This window comes from Anomaloglossus baeobatrachus, chromosome 9, assembly GCF_048569485.1.
Source record: "Anomaloglossus baeobatrachus isolate aAnoBae1 chromosome 9, aAnoBae1.hap1, whole genome shotgun sequence".
NCBI classification, from domain to species: Eukaryota; Metazoa; Chordata; class Amphibia; order Anura; family Aromobatidae; genus Anomaloglossus; species Anomaloglossus baeobatrachus.
Window position 1 is genome coordinate 169,455,198 of NC_134361.1, and position 24,494 is coordinate 169,479,691.

The window sequence follows — 24,494 nt, forward strand, 5'->3', positions numbered from 1 at the left end:
GTTAATAGGATTAAATGTCTACTGGCAAATGCAAGAAGTCTTGCAAACAAAATGAATGAATTGGAGACTCTTAAGCTGGGTTTACACACAGCAACATCGCAAAGGACATCGCTGTAACGTCACCGGTTTTGTGACGTAACAGCGACCTCCCTAAGTCTCTGCTAAGTCGCTGGTGAGCTGTCAAACAGGCAAACCTGGCCAACAACTCAACAGTGATCCGGACCTGCAGAGCGACCTAGCTGGTTGTTGGGGACGTTGATAAGCAGCCTTTTGAAAGGGAAGTTGCAAACAAAGTCTCTGCAAAGTCTTTCACACACGGAAACTTTCCAGCGATGCATGCTGCACAGCTGGAAACAAAGGACCTAGGAATGGTCCTGAACGATTTGTAACGATTACAACTTCACAGCAGGGGCCGGGTCGCTGATAGGTTTCACACACTGCAACATCGCAAACAACATCGCTATTGCGTCACAAAACCGGTGACGTTACAGCGATGTCGTTTGAGATGTTGCAGTGTGTAAACCCAGCTTAATGTCAACCATGGATTATGATGTGGTGGGCATTACGGAAACCTGGCTGGATGAAAGCCATGACTGGGTGACAAACATACAGGGTTATCGTACATTTAGGAAGGACAGGAAAGGCCAAAAAGGTGGTGGGGTGTGTATATTTATTAAATCTAACCTAAAACCTGTGTTGTATGATGACATTGAGGGGAACAGCAACAATGTAGAGTCAGTATGGGTAAATGTACATGGGGAGGGGAATAATGGAAAAATGCTAATTGGAGTTTGCTATAAGCCTCCTAACATACCTGAACAAATAGAGGGTGAAATGCTGGAACAAATTGAAAAGGCAGCTAATAATAATAATCGGGTTCTTATTATGGGGGATTTCAACTATCCAGACATACAGTGGGACATAGAATCTTCTGGTTCTGCTAAAAGCTGTAAGTTCTTATCTACCATTCAAGACCATTTCCTCTCTCAGATGGTAGATGAACCGACCAGGGGAGATAATTTGCTAGATCTGGTCCTGTCAAATAGACCGGATACAATTTCAGATCTACAGGTCCGGGAGTACTTGGGCACCAGCGATCATAATATGGTAAGCTTCAACATAATATTCAATAGAACATTTCAAAGGGGGAATGCTAAAACCTGGAATTTTAGGAAAGCTGATTTCAACAAATTAAGGGAAGAGCTTAAATGTGTAGATTGGGACAAAGTCATAATAACTGGGGATACCGAACATAAATGGGGTAAGTTTAAGGATATACTACTAGAGTCCTGTAAAAAACGTATACCCTCTGGTAATAAAATGTCCAGGAATAAAAAGAAACCACTATGGATAAATAAGACTGTACAAAGTATAATAAAACAAAAACAAAGGGCATTTAAAATCTTAAAGGCTGAGAATACAGAAATAGCATTTCAGAAGTATAAAGATATCAATAGGAAATGTAAAAAAGAAATCAAACAAGCAAAATTAGCTACTGAAACAAAAATCGCCAATGACATTAAAATAAATCCCAAAATCTTTTATAAATACATTAATGCCAAAAGGAAAACAAAGGATAGTATCGGCCCCTTAAAATATAATAACAAGTTAGTTATAGAGGACAAACAAAAGACTGAGATATTAAATAGGCATTTGTCATCTGTATTCACCAAGGAACTGACTGTACCAGGGATCATTCAACAAGTGAAAAATCAAAGTCCACCACCCGATATAATTAATTTAACACAAGATGAAGTACGCCTACGTCTGAGTAAATTAAACATTGACAAATCCCCAGGGCCAGATGGCATTCATCCACGAATATTGAGGGAATTGAGCTCTGTAATCGACAGACCGCTGTATCTCATCTTTTTAGACTCACTTGTAACAGGGTTGGTGCCTCAGGATTGGAGGATTGCTGATGTGGTACCGATATTTAAGAAAGGTAAGAGGGTAGATCCAGGCAACTACCATCCAGTAAGCCTGACATCAGTAGTATGCAAAGTTTTTGAGGGCATTTTAAGGGATGACATGCAAAAATATATTGCAGAAAATAATATGATAACTGACAAACAGCATGGATTCATGAAAGATAAGTCGTGTCTAACCAACCTGTTGGGGTTCTATGAGGGGGTAAGTTCAAACCTGGATATTGGTAATGCAGCTGATGTGATTTATTTGGACTTTGCAAAGGCATTTGATACTGTACCAAATAATAGCCTTATACTAAAGCTCCAGAAGCAAGGACTAGGGGACACAATATGCAACTGGGTAAGGAATTGGCTAAAAGATAGGAAACAAAGAGTAGTCATAAATGATACATTCTCTAAATGGGCTATAGTCAGCAGTGGGGTGCCGCAGGGATCTGTGCTTGGACCAATTCTTTTTAATCTCTTTATTAATGACCTTGTGGATGGGATTGATAGTACAGTGTCAGACTTTGCCGATGACACCAAACTATGTAGGATTTTAAAAACTGACCTGGATAGTACAATATTACAAAAAGATCTGGATAAGATGTCAGAATGGGCAGATACTTGGCAAATGAGATTTAATGTTGATAAATGTAAAGTAATGCACCTAGGACGGAGTAATCCTATAGCTGCGTATACATTAAATGGAAGTAAACTTGGGACTACAGAACAGGAGAAGGACTTGGGTATTCTCATTACAAATAAGCTGAGCAGCAGCACTCAATGTCAAGCAGCAGCTGCTAAAGCAAACAAGATTTTAGGGTGTATAAAAAGAGAGATTAGATCCCGTGATCCCAACGTATTGTTACCCCTCTATAAATCACTTGTAAGGCCACATCTGGAATACGGGATCCAGTTTTGGGCTCCACATTTTAAAAAGGACATTCAGAAGTTAGAGTCAGTTCAAAGGCGGGCAACTAGACTATTACAAGGAATGGAAGGCCTCCCATATGATGACAGGTTGAAAAAGTTAGATATGTTTAGCTTAGAAAAAAGACATCTCAGAGGAGATCTCATTTATATGTATAAATACATGTGTGGTCAATATAAAGGACTGGCACATGACTTATTTCTTCCAAAGACAGTACTAAGGACCAGGGGGCACTCACTGCGAGTGGAAGAAAAGCGATTCCAACAGCTAAATAGGAAAGCGTTATTTCCAGTTAGAGCAGTCAGACTGTGGAATGCCCGACCACAAGAGGTAGTAATGGCAGATACTATAACAGCTTTTAAAAAAGGGCTGGATGATTTCCTCACTACACAAAACATTGTTGGTTATAAATGACTTAGTGACTAAATGTAGAACTGGTGGAGGAAGGTTGAACTAGATGGACCTAGGTCTTTTTTCAACCTATGTAACTATGTAACTATGTTTTTAGAAATTATTTTCAGGTACATATGTGGTAGTGTTTGATTAATATGCTTTATTTTCTTTCAGCCTCAATTTTTTATACCATTTTTTTCCTACCATTCGGCACTGCTTTTCTTAAAACATGAATTTCATTGTGGGTTCATTTTGACTGCGGGGATACCTTTTGTGGATGCAAAAAAGGGTTTATTGTAAAAGAAAATGAAAAAAATACAATTATGTTATAAGATTTTAAAATGATTAATTTTTTTGTAATGATTTTTAACATTTTTAGTCTGATTTTACTTTAAATTACATAATTTAAACAGAAACATATTGTTAGATATTTATAGGACAGTGCCATAAAAATAAGGATAACCCCCTGTTCACATTCTCGTACCCAAGGCATCCCTTAAGTGATTATTCTCAAGTTGTGTCTTGAGCAGCTCAGAGCTCTGCAGTCTCCATACTTCCTGGTTAAAGGGAACCTGTCACCAGATTTGGGGCCTATAAGCTGCAGCTACCACTAGTGGGCTCTTATATACAGCAATCTAACATACTGTATATAAGAGCCCAGGCCGCTGTGTAGAACATAAAAAAACACTTTATAATACTCGCCTAGGAGGTCGCTCCAGTGCCGATTGGTCAAATGGGTGGCGCCGTTCTGCGGTGTCGGCGCCTCCTCTTTCCGCCATCTTGGTCTTCCTTCTTCTGAAGCCTGGGTGCATGACGCATTCTACGGCATCCACACTCGCTGGCAATAGGGTCATGCGCAAGCGCACTACAATACTTTGATCTGCTCTGAGCAATGCAGATCAAAGTGCACCTGCGCAGGACTTCAGTGAGTATTATAAAATATTTTGTATGTTCTACACAGCGGCCTGAGGTCTTATATACAGCATGTTAGAATGCTGTATATAAGAGCCTACTGGTGGTGGCCGCAGCTTATAGGCTTCAAATCTGGTGACAAGTTCTCTTTAAGCATTAAGTCCAGCTCACCATTAGATTTGTTCCTCCTCGTAATTGAGCCCAGAATCCAGCCTGTGCCAAAACCAACACAATCCAGCAAAGAAAAGAAGATTCTGTCTCTTTAACACTTGAGGTTCCATTTATTTTTCAATTTGGTGCACCATACAACATACAGTGGCACCACTCATGTTCTCACTGTATGTTGTATGGTGCACCAAATTGGAAAATAAATCATACTTCCTGATTCCTTGGGGCGAGTGCTCCTCCTTGAGTAAAATTTCTGGTGAGCTGATTTAGTGTACCACTACTGCTACGGCCGCTTTTACATTGCGTTTTTACATACATTCACTGGTCCCGTCGGGGCATCCATCCGAACCCCCCACTCAGAAAATGAGTTTCAGACCCATACGCCGACTGGGCCATTGACTATAATGGAGCAGACGGAGTCAGCGTGTGCTCCGTCTTGCACCATTTTTCAGGCATATACAATTTCTGCAAGCGGACACCCAAACGTAGTCTACTACGTCTGGGTGTCCGCCTGCAGAAAACATATACGCCTGAAAATGGTGCAAGACAGAGCACATGGTGACGTCATCTGCTCCATTATAGTCAATGGCACGATCAGCGCATGCGTGCGAATAATGTTTTGCGGGGGGATTTGGACGGATGCCCCGCCGGCACCAGTGAACGTAGGTAAAAACGCAATGTGAAAGTGGCCTACTATATTTTAACAGTCTGTTAGTGGTTGCTTTGAGTCTACATTGTTATTACTTTATTTACATATGGGGATAACATGACATTTCAACAAGTACACAGCTCAGGAAAGTGAGAGCCATGATTAGGAGAACTGTTGTGGTAACTACCCATGCTGGGGGCATGGGGATTATGATTCTACAGGCCCTGTCTGGAGCTCAGGGGGAGAGAGTGGAGTAGCTAATTGCTGTATAGAAATCAATAGGCTGGAGAGAGCTGACTAGTATGTTAGGAGTTAACCCCTCTCCTTAAATGTAGCTACTATGCTAGGGTCTGGACAGGCATCGGTCGTCAAGCTCCATGGAAACAAGCTGTATACTATGTTAGTACAAAGCTTTCATTGCAGAAGAATGACAGCATATAGAAAAAGCACATCAATTGCCATCTTGATTTTTTTATGCTGTCTAACTACACCAATTTAATAACAAGAGGCTACCCCATCAATAATACCTAAGTACTAGAGGTTTCAGTTGCTAGGTGGCAAAACCACTTTAAATGATGTATAGGGATAGGTCATTAATAACTAGTTCCTGAGAACCCCTTCTTTAATATCTAGTTCCTGACAACCCCTCTTTAATATCTAGTTCTTGACAATCCCTTCTTTACTATCTAGTTCTTGACAACCCCTTCTTTAATAACTAGTTCTTGACAACTCCTTCTTTACTATCTAGTTCCTGACAACCCCTTCAACCTTTAGCTCCCACCCCTTGCTTTATAGATAAGGCTTCTCCAGTGCATTTATGTACAATTTGTCATAATATTGTTTCCCTGAAGATTGTATTATTTCACTATGCGACTGTAGTAGTTTGCATACCATCCTAGACTATATATCTAATAGAATAATCATGCATGTTATTGGAAGAAAATGTGATAGTCTAAAAACTAAAAATATCCTTTCATTTAGGTAAAAAATGACTCTCAAGATATCCTAAATCTGGAATGGTTTAGCCAAACATGGAAACACTGGAGTCAGAACTAACCTGTCCTATTTGTCTGGAACTATTTGAGGATCCACTTCTGCTTCCGTGTGCCCATAGCCTGTGTTTCAGCTGTGCCCACCGTATACTGGTTTCTGGAAATTCTTCCAGCGAAATAGTGGAACCTGTTACAGCCTTTCAATGTCCAACCTGCAGATATGTCATTGCTCTTAATCATCGTGGTTTGGAAGGGTTGAAACGGAACGTGACTTTACAAAACATTATTGACCGCTTTCACAAGGCCTCCCTGAGTGTGCCAAGTTCTCCTAGTGACGAAAACAGAGACAAAATCTACAAAAGTATCCCAATCATGGCTACGGAACGAATCCCATGCCAGTTCTGTGAGGTGGAACCACCGAGAGATGCCGTGAAGACATGTATCACTTGTGAGGTGTCTTATTGTGACCGCTGTCTACGGGCAACTCACCCTAACAAGAAGCCTTTTACCAGTCACCGCCTGGTGGCACCAGTACCAGATGCACATTTTCGTGGACTTGTTTGTCTGGAACATGAGAACGAGAAGGTTAATATGTACTGTACTGTAGACGATCAGCTTATTTGTGCTTTGTGCAAATTAGTTGGTAGACACAGAGAACATCAGGTGGCTTCACTAAGCGATCGGTATGAAAAACTAAAGGTAAGACACAACTTACATTCCATAGCATTTATACAAACTGGAGGTGGAATTAAAGTTGTAGCGGCCTTCCATAGACCCCGCTATTGCAAGGTGGTCCATGGTGCCACGCAGGTAAGAAGAACCTACCTAGATCATGCAGTGCCACTTCTTACACTACCAACCCTTTCATTCAACAGTTCCAACCCTCCTGTTGTGCTGTCCACTTTGTAGGAAGTCACAGCAGTTACGGGTCGTGACTTTTTCAAGATTTTCTATGGGGGCTTTGATTTTCTAGTTATGCTTTCATTCTTTTGATGTATTTTTTTGTGTAGCCAGTAATTTGTTTTAGCTTTGCTTCCTCCATCACCATTAAATGTGATGTCTTATAAAGAAAACTGTCCTTACGCTCTATTAAAATATATGAATGTCCCAGAAGGAAGTATTTTGGATGGATTGTAGAGCTTCTATTCCTTGAGTATACCCATGGAGGCCATAAACAGCCTATCCTTGAAATGAAAGGTCTGTAATAACAAATGTTTAGTGCAGCTGTAGGCAAATATGTAACCAAAAGCAGATTTCCCATGGCAATAGCAGTTAATCTCCAGGGGTTATCTAAAATGTGATTATTTTGGTGACTCAAACTCTTTAAAGGGTTTGTCCAGTGAAGTTAAGGAAAGGTGATAACTAGTGATGAGCGAGCAGTGCCATCCTTGGGTGCTCAATACTAGTTACGAGCAGCTGGCACTCAGATGGGTTTGACTTGTGTACCGAGTATAATGAAAGTCAATGGGGTACTCTAGCATTTTTTCATTGGCTCCTGTGTGTGAACACAGCTTACAGGTTACAAATCATAATTACTTATTGACTTTTGCAATTGGTGTAACCAGTGGAGCCGCACAGGGGCCCGGGGGATGAGGGGGCCACTAACACCTCCAGCTTGTGGAATTGTGCATTATGATGAGCTATTGGCCTGAAAAAGGCCCATATATTGTTCTGCACAGGAGCCTTCTTCAGTCCAGTCTGAAAAGTTGGGGGCCCCAGAACCTCCTGTCATGAGATAAGAGGGAGATGGCATCAAGCATCATTTGAATGGGTCCTATGAGAAACAAAAACTTTCTTGAGCACAATCATCTGGTAATAAAACGTAGCATTTTTATTGAAAAAGGATAAAAACTGATGCGTTTCAGGCAATTTAAGCACTTAATCATACAGTGATTAAGGGCTTACATTTCCTGAAATGCGTCAGTTTTTAATATGGATCCAGTTCCTTTGTAACCTTTTTTCAATAAAAATTCTATTTTTTTATTACCGGATAGTTGTACTGAGAGTTAATTTGCGTTTTACGGTTTTCATTGGATTGCTAAATTCACCAGCATTATCGGCACCCAACGGTGACAGTCTCCTCCGCAAACTACAATTCAGTTTCGAGAGTCCTAATCTTTATTGTTGTTTGCAGATCCCCTCTTCTTTTATGATCATTGACTAAGATGTAGAAATATTTTAAAAGCTCTTTATTAATATTCTTCGAAAATACCTTGTTCCTGAATGAGGAAAGGCTGCAGTTCTGTAGGAAGCGAGTTTTGCTGTGGATTGATGGCTATGTCTGATATGTCAGGCAGCTCTTCTTGTCCTGAAATGTATCTGGATTTGCTCGTTCGCCCCACCTTCTGTAAAAATGTAGAGTCTGTTCACAGATACAGTGACAGAATGGGAATTGGATTTGTGAAAAGTGGGAAGTGCGCTGTCATTAAGTGCTGCCGGATCCCTCGATAAGGGCAGATCACTTTGTGAAGTTCACTGGTACACTTGGCAGGTGTATGGTGATTAGAGACTTGTCAGTCTCCTGTCATTATGGAGGTGTTCACACCTTCACTTCTTTCTACTCATTATTGTAAGTACCTTTGAGCACAGTCAGCTGTAGAGGAAAGTGCAGCTCAATGGCCTTTTCCTATAATATGGACACTGCATAAAACGTCTGTTGGATGGTTCTCTATGTTTCAGCACATTGACGGATTAGTTACATAACTACTTTGAGGCTATACAGGGGCATATATAGGAGGCAATGTGTACGTGTGTGACCACCAAGGCCCAAAACTGATGTTCCCTGAGGTGACATGACTTGTTGTGTCATATCCTGGCAGGAGACAATGAGCAGCTGCTCGTCCACAGAAAGCCATGGAACCCATAGGGTGGAGGGGCGACATGACTAGAGGGAAGGGAAGGAGTGATGGGGTTAATGGAAACAGGAATGGTTTGTTTATAAGGCAGAATAAAAGGGATTGGTGGGTAGGAGGAGTTCCCTGGAGGAAGAGGTGGGACAGTTGAGGGGTGTAAGTAAAGGACTTTGACTTACCCCCTCTCTCTTGACTTCCGGATATGGAACGATCTGACTGGAGAGGTTCCTATAAGGTGTCAGGACGTCACCTTCTATTTCTCCATGGAGGAGTGGGAGTATTTAGAAGGACACAAAGATCTGTACAAGGACGTCATAATGGAGGTTCCCCAGCCCCTCACATCACCAGACTTCCGGATATGGAACGATCCGGACGTGCGACAGGATGGCTGCTACCCGGGACCAGCGGATTCATCATGGCAGTGCACGGGCCCCTGGCAGCGCGGTCCCACGCCTTGGCTGCTGGGGGTTAACCCGTTGGCACTTTCCCCTCGCTCCCCTGTCAGCTGCGGGCGGCGTCCCCCCTCCCTCATATCTCAGGTACTTGCCGTGTGCGGGGGGAGCGAGGAGGAGATGTGAGAGCCCCTTCGGGGACCCTCCGCGGTAGGACGTGGGCAGGGCAGTACTCAGCTGCTGCTCCGGCCGCGGGAGGAATCTCCGTCCGGGCCGCGGCAGCCGGGAGGGGGGCGTGGCTTGTCTGCGGCCTATTTCCGGTCCGAGCCGCGGCCTGGATTGCTGGATGCGGCGGCTCCCGGACGGGGAGAGCGCCCGGCGGTGACAGAGGCCAGCTTTACCCCTCGCGGACAGTGGGGGGGGCCGCGGAGCTGCAGCCAGTGGTGGGTCCGGCACCAGGGCAGGCGGGCCTGGGGCGACGGGTGCCCAGGAGGCGTCGGTGAGTGGGGGTGACGGCAGGGGCCCTGCGGTTTCTGCTTGGTCACCCAGATCAGGTTGCAGCTCCCGGCCGCGGCGGTCTCCCCCAGGAGGGGGAGGGCCCAGCGGACAGAGGCTTTCATGGGGCCCAGGAGGGCTGGATGCGGCGGCTCCTGGCCAGGAGAGCGCCCGGCGAGGACGGAGGCCAGCGTTACCCCCCTTCCCCCGTGGGTGGAGGGGGGGTGGCCGGGGGGCTGCAGCCAGCAAGGGGTCCGGCACCAGGGCAGGCGAGCCTGGTGCGACGGATGCCCGGGAGGCGTCGGTACGTGGGGGTGACGGCGGGGACCCTGCGGTCCCCGCCTGGTCACCCAGAGCAGGCGTGCAGATCCCGGCAGCGGCGGTCTCCCCCAGGGGGGCGAGGACCCGGCGGACGGATGCCTTCTGGGCCCAGGTGGGCAGGAGGCTGGCGGCTCTGGATGGGAGTCTGCTGGCAGCGGGTCGGGCCACAGGTACCCCCTGTCCTTGCAGGCAGCAGGGGGGGGTCGGGCCAGAAGATGGGGCCCGCGGTGGCAGCCCGTGGGTCGGGACGGTTTCCGGGGTTGTCGCCGCGGGACAGAAGATGGAGCTTGGAGGATGGTGCCCACGCGGCGTACCAGGAGGACGGCCGTGGTGGTGGCAGCGCTTCGGCGGCGTCTGCATTACATGAGCCAGAGGCGGTCGGCTCCAGCGAGGAGGAGGAGGAAGCAGCGACGGAAGAATCAGACGTCTGGATGGCGTGACTTTTATTCCAGGATACGCCGGGTCGCGGTCGGGTGAGACGGCCGTGGATTCGGCAGGGTTGGGGCGCAGTTGGTGGGGGGGGCGGCTGCGGACACGGCAGCGCCGAGTGGGTTTGTGTTTTGACAAGGTATGGGGTTTACTGCAGTGGTGTATACGGTTGTGGAGGGTGCGCATGCACCGCCGGCGGCATGGACGGGATCGGTGGTTAGTAGGCGCAGGTGCGGCAGGCAGAGTGAGGGCGCATGAGGCGGCAGGGGAGCATTTTCGGGCAGGGGCGGCAAGGGCTGTGACAGAGTGAGTGGTGAGGAGCGAAGAGGGGGATGAGGTGGTGCATTGGGCTGACAGTGGTCAAGTGTGAGAGTTATGGGTGCTTCAAAGGCCCGCTGGGGGGGGGCTCACTTGCTGGAGGATGTGAGGGATAAGATTTGAATGGGGGAACGTGTAGCAATAGTTTCGCTGCTCCCCCTGGAACAGTTTCACCTGGATTAGGTTAAGCCAAGTGATTCCAGGAAGGATAAGTAGAGGGAGGGGAGCGCCGGTGGAGGCTCACCCCTCGTACATTTGCAACGTGGCTGCGGGCATTTGCGTTTTTGGCAAGGGTATCGGGGGAAGGAATTGGGTAATTGGTTCGGCATGGTTCGGTTATATGGATCCATTTGGGGTGGCTTGTTTAGGTCATATGGCGGTTTAGTCTGGCTTCAGTACGCCGTGTAATTTCAGCAAGGGAAGGTGTTGCGTGCCAGTATGCGGTAGGAGCATACGGGCACATCCTTATGGCTGCAGTGGATGGCGGCTCCTAGTCAGCCCCCCCCCTTTTGGGGGGTAGTTGGCTGTTCGGGGCGTGGAACCCGGCGACACGGTCGATGAGGGGTTTTTGGGGGGAATAGAATGATGGGTGGTGCAGATTTGGCGCGGACGGTTGTCTTAAGCATACGTGTTGGGTTGTGGTAAGGAACATAGTAATTCTGCGTCTTTCTATTTATATTGGTGGATCTTTGCCTCCTTATTGGAAGTTTGTGCTGGGCTAGGGGACACCTGGTGGTTGTCAGTGGAAAGAGGGGTCAGGACGTGGCTTTGGGCAGGATGGGTGGGCCATTCGGGGCCCTCCTTGTCATGATTGGGTTTCTCTGTTGGTGGGTAGTGCCGGAAATGAGCTGTATATAGATGTATATATTTCGGCTTGTTCAAAACGTATCTTATCTGGAGGAGTCATCGGTGTATGCCTGCTTGGCTCCAGAATTGTCGGCGGTTTATTATGTGTCGTTGGACAGAGGGTGGGATTTGGTAAAGGCGGTGAGCCGTGGAGCATTGATGGCAAAGGTGGATTTGGAGGCGGCATTTAGGTTGTTACTGGTCCACCCTGCTAGCTAGCAGTTCTGGTGCTGCGGTGGGGAGGGGAGTTATTATTATGCTGATCGGTGGGGGCTAATGGGTTTTGTCCCATTTTATGTTCCGTTGGGGGCGGTTATTTCTTTGTGGAGTGGTTTGTGCGTGGTGTGTCCCAGCTTACACCTCTTATTCATTATAGGTTGATTCTCTTTACATCGGGTTGGCGGGTTGATGATTCGTTGAGGTTGTTTGTTTCATTGCAGATGGTGGTGGATACTCTTTTGGGCCTGTTGGCGCAGGCGAAGACTGAGGGTCCAACGCCAGTGATACAGTTTGTGGGGGATAAAGTTTGATGTTATGGTCAGAGAGGTAGGATTCGAAGGTAATGGTGTGGTCCTATGGGCTGCGATAGAGGCAGTTAGGTCAGCTAAGACGGTGCGGTTTCAGGCGGTGCAGTCTTTGCAGGGGCGGTCGAACCACGGGTGCAGAGTTACGCCGCTGGGGGGCGTGTCTGCTGGACGGCTGGCGATGGCTGCGCCAAGGGTGCAGCCATCGGATCATTTGTGTGTGGTCACGAAGGAGATCAATGACGATCTGATGGTGTAGGAGGTTTTTTCTTACGGCGACTTAGTGGCCGCGGATTGTGGCTGGGTAAGGTGGTGTCTGATGGAACGTAGCTGCGGTACTCGGATGCAGCGGGTCCAGTTGGTTTTCTGGTTGGGCATTGTGGGGTAGCGCTTCCAATCGGTGGTAGTAGTCGGGTTGGGGAGGTTGGCAGTTTTTCCAAGAGGAAGGTGTGCTGTCATTCTGACTATCAGTTGGTGGAGAATTCGATTAATAGTTGGTTTGCTAATCCTGGGGCCAAGGGTGGCGTACTTGCGACAGTTGGTTTCGCAATTGTATGCGTTTAAAAAAAAAAAAAAAAAAAAAAATGGTATGCGTGGCGCAACCAGTACTGGGGTTCGCCAAGGGAATAGCAGCTGCTTTGTTTCCTTCCAGTTCTGCAGGTCTCGGGAGTTGAGGCCGCGTAACAGACGAGGTGGGCACGGTGTGTCCTGAGGGCTTGTGGAGTCTGGTGTGGCTGTGTTGGGGAGCGGCTCGGTGCCCAGTGACTGAGGTTATTTGGGGCTGATATCCAGAAGTGTGGGTGGCGCGGATAACGTTGTTTGGGACAATGTGTGAAGAAGGCCCGGTGGAGTATTTGGTGGGGGCGTTGGCAGTGGTGATTAACGGTTTTCAGGCTGCTAGGCCGGCGTCAGCAGTGGAGCAGAGGGTGGCGGCTGTGGCTGTCTTGTTGAGGATTAGATGTGGAGAGATGTTTTTTCGCAGGATCTTAGTGCGCGGCAGGCCTTGAAGGGTTTGGTCGTACGGGTGTGAAGCAGCGGGATACAAGGGTCCGTCTCCGTTGTTTTGTGGCAGCGTTTGGTGAGTGGTTTGTGGTGGCTATGTTCATCTGAGCACGAGCAGGTTTTGTTTCCCTTGTCCAAAACGGTTTGTGTTAGCCTTTTGGGAGGCTTTGAGATTGTGGGGTTGGTCAGCCCATCTACGGTTAGGAGCGGAGGTTGGATGTTGGAGGATGTGTCCGAGGTGGTGCAGTGGGTTGAGCGCCGGCTTTGTCGCTCACCGAATCAGATTAGGCGGGTGGTGAAGGTTGGTGTTGTTATACGCGGTCCCGGGTGCGGAATTTATGTTGTGAGGACGCCCAGGATCATTATTGTGTCGTGTTTGTTAAGGTACCATTTTGTGGCAGCGCTGCAGACTGGATTGCAGGTGGCGGGGGTGGGCGCCCGGAATACTACGGGTTGTCTTCCTTCTGGATTGGGCTTCCACGGAGGCCCCTCGGTGGGCTCAGAAAAGGGGTGGTGAGAAGTATTGGGAGGTGGGAGTCCTCTTGTTTCGGTGTTACGTTGGCCTCAGTTGTTATCGGGTTAAGGCCAATGGGGGCGTTTGAGTCTTTTGGGAGTGGAATGGGTTGGCGTAACAGGTTGGTGTTATCTGTGGGTTTATAACCTCTGGGTTTTGTGGTGAGGGTGTGCCTCATTTGGATATTTGGGCATTCGTTGGTTCTCGGGGCCTCGACGGTCTGAGGCTCGCCCAAATTTTGCCAGTGGGGTCTGGACAGGTCGATGGTACTGGTCCAGTGAGTGGGAGGCAGCGATTAGGTATCTCGAGAAGTTATTTATGAATGTTTTAAAAAAAAAAAAAATTGTTGGTTTGTTGCATTGTGGAAGACATACCCGGGCTTAATCGTGGGGTAGTTTTTGATAGTGTGACCGGTTTGGAATGGCGTGTGGCTTGTGCGGTAGGCAGTATCAATCGAGCCTTTATTGGGGGGCGGTGCCTAAAGTTGGTGGCGCTGAACTGGTGGTTTTGGTGATGCGATGGGGGTGCATCTTAACGTTCTTGGTGCTGTTTGTGGACGCTGGGATTGCGTGGAGGTGTGGTACAAGCTTTTGGTGTGTGGCGGGTCCAGGCCACGTAAGGAGTCACGTGCCCTGTCCTGTGGCGGGGGGTAGGTCTGGTCCAGAGGCGGTTGAAGGCAATGGTAACTGGACAGAGAGACACCATCTTGGTATGGTGGCTCCAGGTTCCGGGATGTTGCAGGCACGGGGTTCTGCAAAGTTGGAGGGTTAATCCGTAGGTGATTAATACCTCATCTCTGGGTCGGTGTGTTGCGGCCAGGGATACTGGGGTGAGAAGTGGTTCCTGGACTGGGCCTACTCAGGGTTGTATATTTACTGCATTGGTTACTGTGTTACCTATTGTTATTTGTTGGGGTCGCCCGTTGGACGGCGCCCCCTTGTGTTAGTATGTAAATAATAGGTAATAAAGGCTGCTGTGGCCAATTTTAAACCAAGTCACATGTAGTTCGTGTATTATTTACAGATGGTATTGGTGGGTAACACACATACAGCACGACTGGAGAATCCTTCCTCAATGGTCAAGAAAGCCATGGAACCCATAGGGTGGAGGGGCGACATGACTAGAGGGAAGGGAAGGAGTGATGGGGTTAATGGAAACAGGAATGGTTTGTTTATAAGGCAGAATAAAAGGGATTGGTGGGTAGGAGGAGTTCCCTGGAGGAAGAGGTGGGACAGTTGAGGGGTGTAAGTAAAGGACTTTGACTTACCCCCTCTCTCTTGACTTCCGGATATGGAACGATCCCCGCCCACCCTCCCTTGTGTTTAATACCGAGGGGAATTTTGTCTGGGTTGTTTCTTTGTCACAGCAGCGGGGGGTAGGTCTGGTCCAGAGGCGGTTGAAGGCAATGGTAACTGGACAGAGAGACACCATCTTGGTATGGTGGCTCCAGGTTCCGGGATGTTGCAGGCACGGGGTTCTGCAAAGTTGGAGGGTTAATCCGTAGGTGATTAATACCTCATCTCTGGGTCGGTGTGTTGCGGCCAGGGATACTGGGGTGAGAAGTGGTTCCTGGACTGGGCCTACTCAGGGTTGTATATTTACTGCATTGGTTACTGTGTTACCTATTGTTATTTGTTGGGGTCGCCCGTTGGACGGCGCCCCCTTGTGTTAGTATGTAAATAATAGGTAATAAAGGCTGCTGTGGCCAATTTTAAACCAAGTCACATGTAGTTCGTGTATTATTTACAGATGGTATTGGTGGGTAACACACATACAGCACGACTGGAGAATCCTTCCTCAATGGTCAAGCCTTTGCCATTTTATCAGAGCTTACAACCATCCTGATACAATATGCTAGCACTCATGGGCTGTAGCCGGCATCTCCGGGACCAATAGCACTAATATCGCTATAGGAGCATGTATCCAGGACTGAGTAAGTTGGTGTTGGCCATTATTGGACATGACTTGTTGTGTCATGTTCTGGTGGCAGCTCATGAGAAGATGCTCATCAGTGGCCTTTACCATTTTAGAGCTGACACCCACCCTGTTAGAATATGCTAGCACTCATGGGCTGTAGCCGGCATCTCCAGCACCAACAACAACAGTATCGCTGGTAGGAGCATGTATCCAGGACTGAGTAAGTTGGTGTTGGCCATTATTGGACATGACTTGTTGTGTCATGTTCTGGTGGCAGCTCATGAGAAGATGCTCATCAGTGGCCTTTACCATTTTAGAGCTGACACCCACCCTGTTAGAATATGCTAGCACTCATGGGCTGTAGCCGGCATCTCCAGCACCAACAACAACAGTATCGCTGGTAGGAGCATGTATCCAGGACTGAGTAAGTTGGTGTTGGCCATTATTGGACATGACTTGTTGTGTCATGTTCTGGTGGCAGCTCATGAGAAGATGCTCATCAGTGGCCTTTACCATTTTAGAGCTGACAACCACCCTGTTAGAATATGCTAGCACTCATGGGCTGTAGCCGGCATCTCCAGCACCAACAACAACAGTATCGCTGGTAGGAGCGTGTATGCAGGACTGAGTAAGTTGGTGTTGGCCATTATTGGACATGACTTGTTGTGTCATGTCCTTTTGGCAGCCAGTGAGCTGCCACTCGTCAGTAGCCTTTACCAGTTTAGAGCTGACAACCACCCTGATAGAATATGCTAGCACTCATGGGCTGTAGCTGGCATTTCCGGGAACAACAATACCAGTATCGCTGGTAGGAGCGAGTATCCTGGACTGAATAAGTTGGTGTTGGCTATTAGTGGACAGCCTGTCCAGAAACTGGATGTAGAAATAAACTGTGTCAAAGAGGGATGGAGGAGCAAATAAGTAAGAGTAAAGAGTTTTTTCAATGAAAACCCATGTAAGTTGTGTAAATTTGTATGATCTTTTAATGTGGCTGCTTGTAAAAGAGGCATCATGAGACAAACCCCTTTAAGACGTGGGAAGTACTTGTAATTTCTATAGATGCAGTGCCAGGTCTGTGATTCTCAGAACAGGTTTGGTATGCCTGAAGCAAATTAATGTCACACACATTCTGAAACTCCAGATTGCAGATGTAGCCGCGCTGAATCCACAATTTAACTTTAATGTAGAATACCCATGGCTACGTTGTGTGCCGCAGGTTGTACAGTGGCACAGATTGCCCCCTCGGGGATCCATGTAACGCTTCATGACACTCCACCAGGTGATGTTTGTTGGACATTATGCCTTCTACAAACCAATCTAACTAAAACAGCTCACCTGTACGGATACAGCCGAGGATACCGCAGCGCACAAAGCCTGCTGCCACATTGGGTGGCACAATATTCTTACTGGCTTGGAGGGATAACTCTTAAAAGTTGCGATCCACTTATTTTTCTTGGTCAGGTTTCTGTTCCCCTGGCAGGGACAGCAACCCATGTGTTACTTCACACTGTCTTACACAATATCTCAGTCTCGATTGTTTATCTAGAGAAAATATCACATTCTCTGTTATAGACTGACTCGTGAGACTCTGCCTTTCTGACCTACATTTTGCTTCTCAAGGACTCTGTCCACTCATACATTTGCTCGCTCTAAAGTTTATCGTCCAGTAAGCAGTCTTGCTAAAAGCCAATCAGTGACCCTTCCTGCCCACTCCTTTTTCACTCACAGACTTATATTAGGGATGTCTTCACAATTTGGCCCTGATTCTCAATGGCTCTAATGTGACAACCACTGTTTACAGTTCATTCAGTCCAGTCTAGTCCAGACTTTGATGCTAGTCACTACTTATGGATAGTATAGACTTAAGGGTAGTCAGAAAAGTCAGGGTCAGGAAACAGTAGGACACAACAGGACACAGGGAGTAAGCAGAAACAAAGTTAAGTCACAGGCCAAGGGTCAGAATTTCAGGAGAGTACATATTAGATTCCTGGAGCAGACTGAGACGTGGTCAGGTAACGGTCCGAGGTCAGGAGCAAGGAGGTAACGACAAAAACAGGGAGCGGGCAGAGAGGCGTCAAACAATGGCCCGGGATCAAAAAAATTAGATTAGAACACAAGAATAAACACAAGCCAAGAGCACAACTGCAGAACCAGAGGGTACGACTGGCGAGGTTCTGGGAAGGCATGCTCAGTAATGAAACAAAGCAATTACCAGGAAGGTGGAACACCTGAGTAATCAGCACCTCCCAGAACCTGCATGGAATCCTGTGCTGTCAAACAACCTGTCAACTAGTGCTCAAAGAAACACAGCTTAGCATCTCCAAATGCAAGATGCTCTGCACAAAGGAATAATGTCACTGCCGGCTCCGTAATTCAGGAAGGCGCAGCTGAGCATCACCTGTGTGCAAGATGCTCTGCACAGAGGAATCGTGACACAGACCATATCCCAGGCTTACAAGACAAGCAGACCTCACTATAGCTACTTACTGACACACTAGTCCCTGCTATATACCCTCCCAGCAGCTCAACCAACCACTGGTTCCCACATTCTGCAGGTTATTCTTACGGCCCCAGTCCCTATTCACATCTCTGCAAAGGCCTCTACCATTATTCAAAAATGTCCAGTTCTCTTCCTTCTCAGCCACAACTTAGAGATGTTCCATCTCTCTGCAGACAGAGACAAACTTTTTCCTAAACGCACATTTACACCGGTTGATAATCCAGCAAATTCTAACGGTAGTGACTAGAAATAAGGCGACCTGTTGAAGTTCAGTTCGACTTTAGATAAATTTTGGTTTGGGGCCTGGACTTGATCTGAACTAAAATGGAAGTCACTAATTGGGCAGTTCGGCTCTCCCCTACATGCAGCCAGCCACAAACAGAACACTTCCGGGAGAGGGAGGGGAGGTTTTTCCATTTTGTTACCCCCAGTGAGAGCCGTTCAGACACTATAAGCAGCTCGCACTAGGCTGATCACTGAGTGTACAGTGATGCATGCTCGAGTGGTCAGCATACATAAAGGGCCCAAACTCTGAACCCGAACGGGTTCACGTATCCCTAGTAGTGACCCATCGTTCATGATAATTGTGCACTCAATGGGTTGAGTGACTGATCGCTCTGTCCAAAAATGCTTCGTCATTGTACATTAAATTCTGTAGGTGATCAAAAATGTTCCTTCATCTTTTGCAGATTGTATAATGTAAATGGAGATTGTTCTGTTGTTGAATGAACCAGCAAAAACGAGGAGTGGAAGTTTTTCTGTTCAACCATATAATACATTATTATCAATCTGTAAAGCATTGTGTGCTACATTTCATCGTTCATTGAGCGAACCATGGTGAATTAAATCACGCCATGTTGTTTTTTTTTTGGATCTCTAAATACTCCTGATGAAGCGCAAATTGCAGCAAAACGTTTAGGATAATAAGGGGGATATAGAAGCACTTTACAGTCACACTGTGATTCCATGTTATGGTGATGAGGAATAATTATGAGCACTTTATCTCCACTTTATTTAATCGATATTGCTAGGACAGAGATTTGAAATGTTGCATAGAAGGAAACTATTATGATCACTTATGGCTGTTGATGAAGTAAGGAGATGTAGGAATTTGATTGTGAGAGGGAAATGTAATCCAAATGATGACATATAGGGTATATGTAAATGATATGAATGGAATAAAGAATAGTTATATAGATTGATAAGTAATGCAAAGTTTATATGCTACAGAATAGTGACCTAGAATCCCTCTACAGACATGTACATGATTAAAAAGAATGAATAGTAAGAAGTGATCTACTTACGCTGGAGCAATGACCCAAATATAACAACTGAAATATTTTGATTACTTTTCAATAATCAGATCACATATCTCCCGTCCTCAACAATAGATTAAATCTGAGATCGCTTCCTTTTATACAGCGAATAATATTGCATTGAGAAGTGGATGTGTAAAACAAATTTTATTAGACTCATGATTGCTTAAGCACCCCATGTCAAACAATATATTATGAAATCACATATTATTAAAATAGAGTTTTGTATTTTAATTTTAAATAGTACACCTCTATTCGGTCTGAAAAATAATGGAAACATATTTTCTTTCCCACTAAAATGTCTTCACATCAAATTTTTCATTTTTACACGAAATAAAAGAAAAAAAAACAACTCACAATTCATGACACAATTTATTTTAACTATGGCAAAATCCAATAAGGCTCAAAGGTATCATCCCCTGATGAAGCCACTGAAGTGGCGAAACATGCAGGGGAAAAAATTCTAATCTGTTTGAAAAAAAACATTGTTAGCTAAGTATTAACCAGTTATAGGACGATACCTTCTTTGCAGATAATTAAGTCACCAAACATATTCTATATGACATTCATTATGATGATCACCCCTAGCTACTGTCCAAGTTTTTAATTTTCACTTGATCCTCGTTTGTAAATAATTGTCATTATTTTAGTTTAAAATGGAAAAAAAGCAGCAGAATTAGGGGAGCTCAGGGATTTTTTCAATTTGTTTAACTCAATTTTTATAGCAAGTGCAAGGTGCTATTTAAAAAAAACAATGGTTTTTGGGATCACAGATTTTGCTAGATTGTTTTTTTGGCGCCAAGTTGCATTTCCCTAGTATTTTTTATTGTTCTGTTGACAAAGCCATAGGAGCCTCACAATTTGAGCTCATTCTGGGAAATGACTTTTTTTTTGTTAAGTGCTGTGTTAGAAGTGTTTGATCTTGAAAAGTCATTTATTAAAAAAAGAAACGAAGAAAAAAAAACTATAATTAACTGTGGGGGTGTAAGGGGAAAACGTTTCACCTTGCGGAGGATTTATGCCAGATCAGAACCTCAATTTGCAGACACGGTGTTTCGGGATAATTGTCCCTCATCAGTGCAAAGTATGAGATCTGATCTGGCTGTATGAGAAGCTATAGTGGGGTCCAAGGGGAAATCTTTTTTCCTTGCGGAGACTGAAAAACCAATCTGGCTGCCAGTGAGGAATCTTATAGCTTTAATGCTTGTCTGGGTAATAATTATTACTATATAGTTATTACTACTATATTATTACCCAGAGGAGTATTGCAGCTATAAGACTCCTCACCACAGCCAGATTGGTTTGTCGGTCTCCACAAGGAGAAAAGTTTTTCCCTTAGGCCCCACTATGACTTCTAATACAGCCAGATCAGATATCATACTTTGCACTGATTAGGGACAATCATCCCGAAACACCGTGTGTGCAAATTGAGATTCTGATCTGGCATAAATCCTAAGGGGTACTTTGCACACTACGACATCGCTAGCCGATGCTTGCGATGCCGAGCGTGATAGTCCCCACCCCCGTCGCAGCTGCTATCTCTTGTGATAGCTGCCGTAGCGAACATTATCGCTACGGCAGCTTCACATGCACTTACCTGCCCTGCGACGTCGCTCTGGCCGACGAACTGCCTCCTTCTTAAGGGGGCGGGTCGTGCGGCGTCACAGCGACGTCACACGGCAGGCAGCCAATAGAAGCGGAGGGGCAGAGATGAGCGGGACGTAAACATCCCGCCCACCTCCTTCCTTCCGCATAGCCGACGTGAGCCGCAGGACGCAGGTAAGGTGATATTCCTCTCTCCTGTGGCTTCACACACAGCGATGTTTGCTGCCGCAGGAACGAGGAACAACATCGTAACATCGTTCCTTCCGAAATTATGGAAATGACCAACGCTACACCGATGATACGATTTTGATGCTTTTGCTCTCGTTAATCGTATCAAATACGATTTACACACTCCGATATCGACAGCGACGCCGTATGTGCCTCACTTTTGATTTTACCCCACCGACATCGCACCTGCGATGTCGTAGTGTGCAAAATACCCCTTAGTCATATGAAAAGGCTTGTTAAAGGCCACTTTTGACTTTTAGGATTGCTACTTCCAATAGGTGGCGCTAGAGTTTGTCTCCTTCCTCCCTGAAGAGACAACTTGTATAGTAAACTATTACATTTCCCTGCAGTTCGCTATAGGTCCCAGTACCCCTCTGATCATTTTTATGACATTCTATGTGCAAAAATATTTTGTCCTATGAAGAAAGAATCAGGCTGTAACTAATAAGCAAACAAAACCTCAAAATAACATAAATGCCATAACAAGATCAGCATTACATGTGAATACAATACCTGTAAGTAGGATTGTAGTGGCCATGGAGCAGGACAGTCTCTAGGCCCTCGCAGTCTACTGTCATCACAGATCCGGTGGATGAATGCCTCGGCTCCTTCAAGTCAAGGTCTAACAATGATAAATTACTGGACTGATATTTACAGAAAGACACTTACATGAAGTTATTTCTGCCAGAGTATAAACCACTGTAATTGAATTATCCAGCAGCCTCTCTTTCTGTATGGGCATATTCCCTTTTTGCCTGTTCATCAATTTGCACCAAGCATCGCATGCATATTTCTTAATCACTTGAAATTAGCATAATTTAATTTCATTTGTACTCATACCAAATTAAAAAGAAAATAACCTAATCATATACTTGATGCAGGGAAATACTAAATTGTATTGTGCTAAAAAAAAAACCCCAACAGATTACCGGGTTTCCCTGAAAATAAGAAAGGTTCTTATATTATTATTTGCTCCAAAAGATGCGCTAGGGCTTAAATTCAGGGGACGTCTTATTATTTTTCCATGAACAAAAATCCAAATTTATTCTTGAACCAAAAAAATCAACATTTATTCAAATATACCATAATTATATTACATTCTGAAACATCAACATAACTCTCCAAACCCTCTGTGTAACCTGTGTAACCATGGTCTATCTATCCATCCATCTATCTATCTATCTATCTATCTATCTATCTATGTATCTATCTATCTATGTATCTATCTATCTATCTATCTATCCCTCTATCCCTCTATCTATCTTTCTATCTATGTATCTTTCTATCTATCTATGTATCTATCCCTCTATCCATCTATCTATCTATCCCTCTATCTATCTATGTATCTATCTATCTATCTATCTATCTATCTATCTATCCCTCTATCTATCTTTCTATCTATGTATCTATCTATCTATCTATCTATCTATCTATCTATCTATCTATCTATGTATCTATGTATCTATCCCTCTATCCATCTATCTATCTATGTATCTATCTATCTATCTATCTATCTATGTATCTATCTATCTATCTATCTATCCCTCTATCTATCTATCTATCTATCTATCTATCTATCTATGTATCTATCTATCTATCTATCTATCTATCCCTCTATCTATCTTTCTATCTATCTATCTATCTATCTATCTATCTATCTATCTATCTATCTATCTATGTATCTATCCCTCTATCCATCTATCTATCTATGTATCTATCTATCTATCTATCTATCCCTCTATCCCTCTATCTATCTTTCTATCTATGTATCTATCTATGTATCTATCTATCTATCTATCTATCTATCTATCTATCTATCCCTCTATGTATCTATCTATCTATCTATCTATCTATGTATCTATCCCTCTATCTATCCATCTATCTATCTATATATCTATCTATCATCTATCTATCCCTCAATCTATCTATCTATTTATTTATGTATCTATGTATCATCTATCTATCTATTTATCTATGTATCTATCTATCCCTCTATCTATCTATCTATCCCTCTATCTATCATCTATCTATCCCTCTATCTATCTGTCTGTCTGTCTGTCTATCTATCCTTCTATCTATCTCTCTATCCATCCATCAAGCCATCTATCCCTCTATCTATCTAGCTATCTATTAGCTATCTATCTATCTATCTATCCATCTATATGTCTCTTATATATCTGTTCTATCTATCTATTATCTTATTTATCTATTTTCTATCTTTTATATGTTATCTATCGATAACATATATTTCTTATCTATCTCTTATTTAGCTATTTATTATCTATATTTTATCAATCTATGTATCTATTATCTATCTATCATCTATTTATCTATCTTATATCTATTTTCTAGCTATCGCTTATCTATCTATCTATCCATTATCTAGCTACCTATCTGTCTACTCCATTATATTTCTATCTCTTATTTATCCCTCTATCTATCTATCTATCTATCTATCTATCTATCTATCTATCTCTATCTATCTATCTATCTATCTATCTATCTATCTATCTATCTATCTATCTGTCTGTCTCTTATCTATATCTATCTATCTATCTATAATCTATCTGCTACTTATTCACGTTTTATTTATCTATATATTCTATCTATCTATCTATCTATCTATCTATTTCTTATCTATTTATCTATCTATCTAATATCTAGTTATCTATTTTTTTAGTTATTATCTATGTATCTCTTATCTATTTCTTATCTATCATATATTATCTATCTCTATTATGTATCATCTCTCTTATTCATCTATCTATCTACAGTGCTGGCCAAAAGTATTGGCACCCCTGCAATGCTGTCAGATAATACTCAGTTTATTCTTGAAAATGATTGCAATCACAAATTCTTTGGTATTATTATCTTCATTTAATTTGTCTTCAGTGAAAAAAAATAAAAAAAATTGTCATAAAGCCAAATTGGATATAATTCCACACCAAACATAAAAAGGGGGTGGCCAAAAGTATTGGCACTGTTTGAAAAATCATGTGATGCTTCTCTAATTTGTGTAATTAACAGCACCTGTAACTTACCTGTGGCACCTAACAGGTGTTGGCAATAACTAAATCACACTTGCAGCCAGTTGACATGGATTAAAGTTGACTCAACCTCTGTCCTGTGTCCTTGTGTGTACCACATTGAGCATGGAGAAAAGAAAGAAGACCAAAGAACTGTCTGAGGACTTGAGAATCCAAATTGTGAGGAAGCATGAGCAAGCTCAAGGCTACAAGTCCATCTCCAAAGACCTGAAAGTTCCTGTGTCTACGGT

At 44.4% G+C, this 24,494-nt stretch overlaps 1 protein-coding gene across 3 annotated transcripts in view; it reads left to right on the plus strand.

The window, feature by feature from the left end:
* Nucleotides 1-24,494, plus strand: part of LOC142251341 (putative E3 ubiquitin-protein ligase MID2) — a 561,844-nt gene that overhangs the window by 6,161 nt on the left and 531,189 nt on the right. For all 3 annotated transcript variants that reach the window (XM_075324036.1, XM_075324035.1, XM_075324037.1), the window contains exon 2: nucleotides 5,948-6,657. In XM_075324036.1, coding sequence (XP_075180151.1) covers nucleotides 5,998-6,657 — 660 coding nt within the window. In that variant the 5' untranslated portion in view covers nucleotides 5,948-5,997. The remainder of the gene's footprint in view (nucleotides 1-5,947; nucleotides 6,658-24,494) is intronic.